The sequence below is a fragment of the Tripterygium wilfordii genome, chromosome 21, assembly GCF_013401445.1.
Source record: "Tripterygium wilfordii isolate XIE 37 chromosome 21, ASM1340144v1, whole genome shotgun sequence".
NCBI lineage: Eukaryota > Viridiplantae > Streptophyta > Magnoliopsida > Celastrales > Celastraceae > Tripterygium > Tripterygium wilfordii.
Window position 1 is genome coordinate 8,607,666 of NC_052252.1, and position 4,813 is coordinate 8,612,478.

The window sequence follows — 4,813 nt, forward strand, 5'->3', positions numbered from 1 at the left end:
ATGTTGAGTACAAAAAATACTAAAAGTGATTTCATACTATATTTTAATTAATGGCATGATCTTTACGATGCCTAATGGATAACGGATATAGAGACTTTATTCTTGAGGTGGATTCCACAGATGTTGTTCAAGCATTACATTGAGATAGTTATTTAGAGTCAAGAATGAATATTTTATAAGGGAGACAAAATCTATTATGTCTAACCTTGGAGTTTCTCATTGTTAGCATGTTCCTAGGTCTGGAATTGTTGTAACCCATTCTCTTGCAATAATGGCTAAGTATGTTTCGGGTAGGGCTATTTGGTTGGATATTGATTCTCTGATTGAGAAGGATCAATATCGGCTTTTGTAACTTTCTTGGTGTCGATGAAAATTTTCCTTCCCAAAAAAAAAGATACTAAAACGCATCAAACTTGTGGATTCTCTGAGACAATAATATTCCATTTTAAAAAAATACATCAAGGTAGTTTGGCACACACAATTTAGCTTATACACAATTTGAATAGGTTGCTTCATTAGATGTGCCTTATATCAACAAAGAAAACCAAAAAAATACAATAGAAACTCCATGTAATTCCAGTCCTTATGCACAAGCTCAATCAAAAATTTAATATAATCATGAAATGCAGCAGAAAACGATTAGGTGGTCTTTAGCATGGGCTAGCTCGATCTTTCTTATTTGGTGGCTTGGGCAATTATACCGCTTATTGAACTGGCTTGTTCTTTAGCCATCTCTACCAAAGAATCCTGCATCGTAAACTCAATCTTATTATCATTCAATCAAAACTAAACCTTGAATTGAAAAGAAAAATTAAGAAAAAAAAAATTCAAAGCAACAATTGGTATGAAAGAATTACTCTATATATATATATACCTGTGCAGTCATCAAGCGAATTACTGATCTTTTGCTTGACTCCTGAAGTTCACCAGCAATCACAAGCTCATCCAATATATAATATGCCTGCGAATATATATACAAAACACTAATGAAAGAAGCCATGTATACAATTGTCTATTTTGTGGTGCATTCAATGCAAGTATGAGAGAAAAAAAAAAATACCTTATGAAAATTGAATATCAAATCCAGCTCACATACCTGATGGGCAAAAAGAAGAGAGAAAAATCAACTTTAGATATTGCATATCAAACTTACTACATAAATATTCCTGCACATGAGGTATGCTATGCTTGGCAGGCTACTGTTAGGAATCAAGGGCCTGTAATGGGATGCTCGGGGTCTGCTGTAAAAATTATAACAGACTCCGCTGTAGTGTTCAAAGGCCTTAAAAAGAAAAATATATACACCTACAGGGCCCCCTTCATCGATCATACATACTGTTAATGGGGGTTTCCAATGTCCATGAAGGCCTCTGCCAAGCATAGCGTTAGTTGTTTCAGTTAGAGTAAGCTACTTACACTGCCAAAATAGCGATCAAGGGTCTCAACAAAAAGATGAATTATATCAAGGATCTCCAGTTCATTGTCATCAGAGTCGATGCACATGCAAAAGTAGAGACCAGCATATCTGGATATCCATGGAACCCAGAAGAATGTCGTTAAGGTTAATTTCAACGTATCATAGTAGACCTGAAGAAGTGATGATCTAATAATAATAATAACAATAATAATACCTTTTATATACCACTTTCAATCCCCTCCACTCCACGAAGTTGCAGAGCTTGGGAGCCCTGTTCAGCACTATGCCACTCAGCTCTCGAATCACCTTCACCCCAACATTTTTAATCATTTTATAAATTAATCCACATGCATACTTCAAGACTTTACAAATTCAGAAAATAAAAAAACAACATTGATACACCACAATCATCTACTACACAATAGAAATTCATCAAACATCTATGCTCGGAGTTGGGTTTTTCCTCTTTCTTTATTCCTATCCCATAGGTATTCCAATTTTTTTGCAGATATTTCCCTAAGAAAATCTGGAATTCCATCCAAAAATTGACGGGGTTGTGTGAGCTTCGAATATGTAGGAATCCATTTTATGAAAGATCCTGACTTTTGTACTTTGCTTGATCTCCGAAATCCTTTCAATGACCTATATTATTCAATCGATTGCGTAAAGCAAACAGTAGCAAAGGAATCTGGGAAAGTATACAGCAAAGAAAGTTGTTTTCTATACTATATAGTTCAATTGCCGTAGATGATGAAGCCATTTTGAAATATTGAAGCATCAATATAAAAAATGAAAATGGAAAAGGGGAGGAAGTTTGAAAATGGTGGATACCTTGCTTCTTTCCTTTTGGGAATAAGGGGAATACCATTTGGTCAATCTCACTTTTCCTTGGCGACTGACGAGAAGCACAAACTGAATCTGCACACAGATAGATGGATGCCATCAAAATTTCTCTTCAAATCAGAAAACCCATCAGAAAATCAACCCAAATTAAGATTTGAAACACACAGTACTTTGCACTTACCATTGCTTTTTCTGTGTGTTTTTTTATCACTATTACTTCCACAAAGGGGAGAGAACAAAAAATGGCTTTTTGTTTGCTAAGAACAGTTTTCTGCTCTCTGTTCTTTATAAGCGGTCAACGCGCCTTCCCTTTCGTTTCGCAAATCAAAACGTTGACTTTTTTTTAAAAGATATTTTATCGATATTGTATGCTTCTTTTCTTATATATAAACAAATCAAAACTATCAACCAATCGATTGTAGTTTTTCTTTGAGAGAATCAGTTGTAGTTAATTGAGATTATGTGTTATAAATATTTATATTTATATTTTGTAATCTTGGTTTCAATTAATGGCTATCTCATTAGTTGAAATGAATCCTCTTTTTATATATAACAATAATAATTAGATTAGACTAATGTGTGCCCTGAGCATTGCGGCGAGAGATCAATAATTTTTCATTTATCAGTCTTGGATATCAGTTTAAGAACCCACAGTGAATAGAAGACCAAGCTGTTGTTTATCACCATCAAGAAAACTACATATGTTGAGTAACACCATCAAGTCCCTATGGAATACCCATCTGGTATGGGCATAATCAGCTGCTGAAAGTATTTTCTGGCTTCATGTTCTTTCAATCTCCTTTTCGTTGTTTAGCCCACGAAACACGATACAAAACTCAACAGAAGATATAGTTCGATTAACTGATCGTGCACAATAATTTGTATATAGCAATTCCCAATAAGATATAGCAATTCCACACATGTTTTGCATCTCCCCCATGTTTTCACAATCAAGTTCCCCTTTTTCATCTTCCTCTTCAAATCCATTTTAATAGGTATTCACCAAAAGTTAAACAAAATAAAAAGGCAAGAAAGAAGAAGAACTTCTTAATTATATGTGCAGAAGAAGAATGACTGGTCATGTTGGACTTAATTAAGAACTCGACACAGCAACACCAGCTTCATCCATTATTAACACAAATCAATGAAGAAGCAAGTTAATTTGACAGAATCTATATATATGTGGCTTAACCTCTGTCGTAGACTTGATGGCATGACTCTGGATCCAGGTCTCTACGTGTTACTATTCATATGTCCGTATCTAATTCAACAGAATAATGTATAGTTTTGCCTTGCTTGCCATCACCATTCACCTGCACCCTAGGAAGCACGGACACTTCTAAAATGACGAAGCATCCGACACGTGTTGGACACCGACACGCCACCGACACGTGTCCAGGCCGTGTCCTGATTTTTTCCAATTTTTTAGAGAGAGGACACGATGGGGATACTCCTGGACACTTTTTTGAGGGAGAGCCCACCTTTTCCTTAGTTGGAAAACAAGGACAAAATGAATAAATTTCTTAGGCTCTTTTTCTCTTTGGAGTTGTTGTTTTATGTCTCACTCACCATGGGATTTTTACATGTAAGTAGTCAAGTCTGATGTGACACCACGTTTCTCTACCTTGAAACCCTTGTTCTTTATGGTTGGTCAATAGGTGTCCTTAACCTAGGTTCCATTCATGAATGCTCGTGCAAGGAAAAAAAATGTCATTTATTTTTTACTCTTTAATAATTTGACAAAAATACCTAAAAATATATTTAATAAAATCAAGCATTATGCAATTCAAAAATATTTGTTTATGTTAATTTTTGTATAGGATATATATATTTTATATATATCTACGTATACATGTCCTTGTCGTGTCCGTGTCCCGCAAAATTTGAAATTCCCGTGTTGGAGTGTCCGTGTCGTGTCCGTGTTGGTGCTTCCTAGCTTGCACCAAGCAAGCTGCTAGAAGTCACTTAAAAACAAGGCAGCACCGACACGCCAAAACTGCCGTCGCACCCGCACTGAGTGCGGCAAGGACGCGGATGCGGCAGGGACTCAGCAGAATACGTATGCTGACTCGTGTGGGATGTCTGGCATTGAAGAACGATTTCAATCGTATGGGATTTATCTGTTATCAACTTATAAACCCAATAGACATCTGTCATCTCCAGTAAAACTCAATTGCCAACTGTCATCTCCACTAGAACAATTTCAGTCTGACTTATAAATATTAGACAGACGCCTTTGCAGACAATTTGGGTCTACTTAAACTGCTTTGCAGACAACAATTTAAGGAAGAAACTTTTAGAACTTGGGCTTAGGCCTGCCTAAGGCTTAGTACAGCTAATAACTTTTGTTAGTTGAGTTTGACCCACACCAATATTTAGATGACAATGGTCATAATCATCAATAAACTTTGGTTTAATATATATATAAAAAAATCGTTTATTTGCCGAGTCCTCCTGCACCCGCATTATGGATTCTTTGAGGATTTGCGAATCAATGTGTCCCCGCACCCGTATCCCGTGTCGTCGTATCCGAGTCGATGCTGTCTAGCTTAA

At 36.1% G+C, this 4,813-nt stretch overlaps 1 protein-coding gene across 1 annotated transcript; it reads right to left on the reverse strand.

Annotated features, from left to right (window-relative positions):
• Positions 1-413: 413 nt before the first annotated feature.
• Positions 414-2,541, reverse strand: LOC119989718 (AP-1 complex subunit sigma-1-like). The gene is made up of 7 exons (XM_038835391.1): positions 2,442-2,541; positions 2,249-2,335; positions 1,632-1,723; positions 1,417-1,525; positions 1,061-1,096; positions 875-961; positions 414-747 (listed from the first exon to the last, which is right to left on the reverse strand). Exons 1-7 carry the CDS (start codon positions 2,442-2,444, stop codon positions 676-678), a joined length of 486 nt encoding a protein of 161 aa, XP_038691319.1. The 5' UTR covers positions 2,445-2,541; the 3' UTR covers positions 414-675.
• Between the last annotated feature and the right edge of the window lie 2,272 nt (positions 2,542-4,813).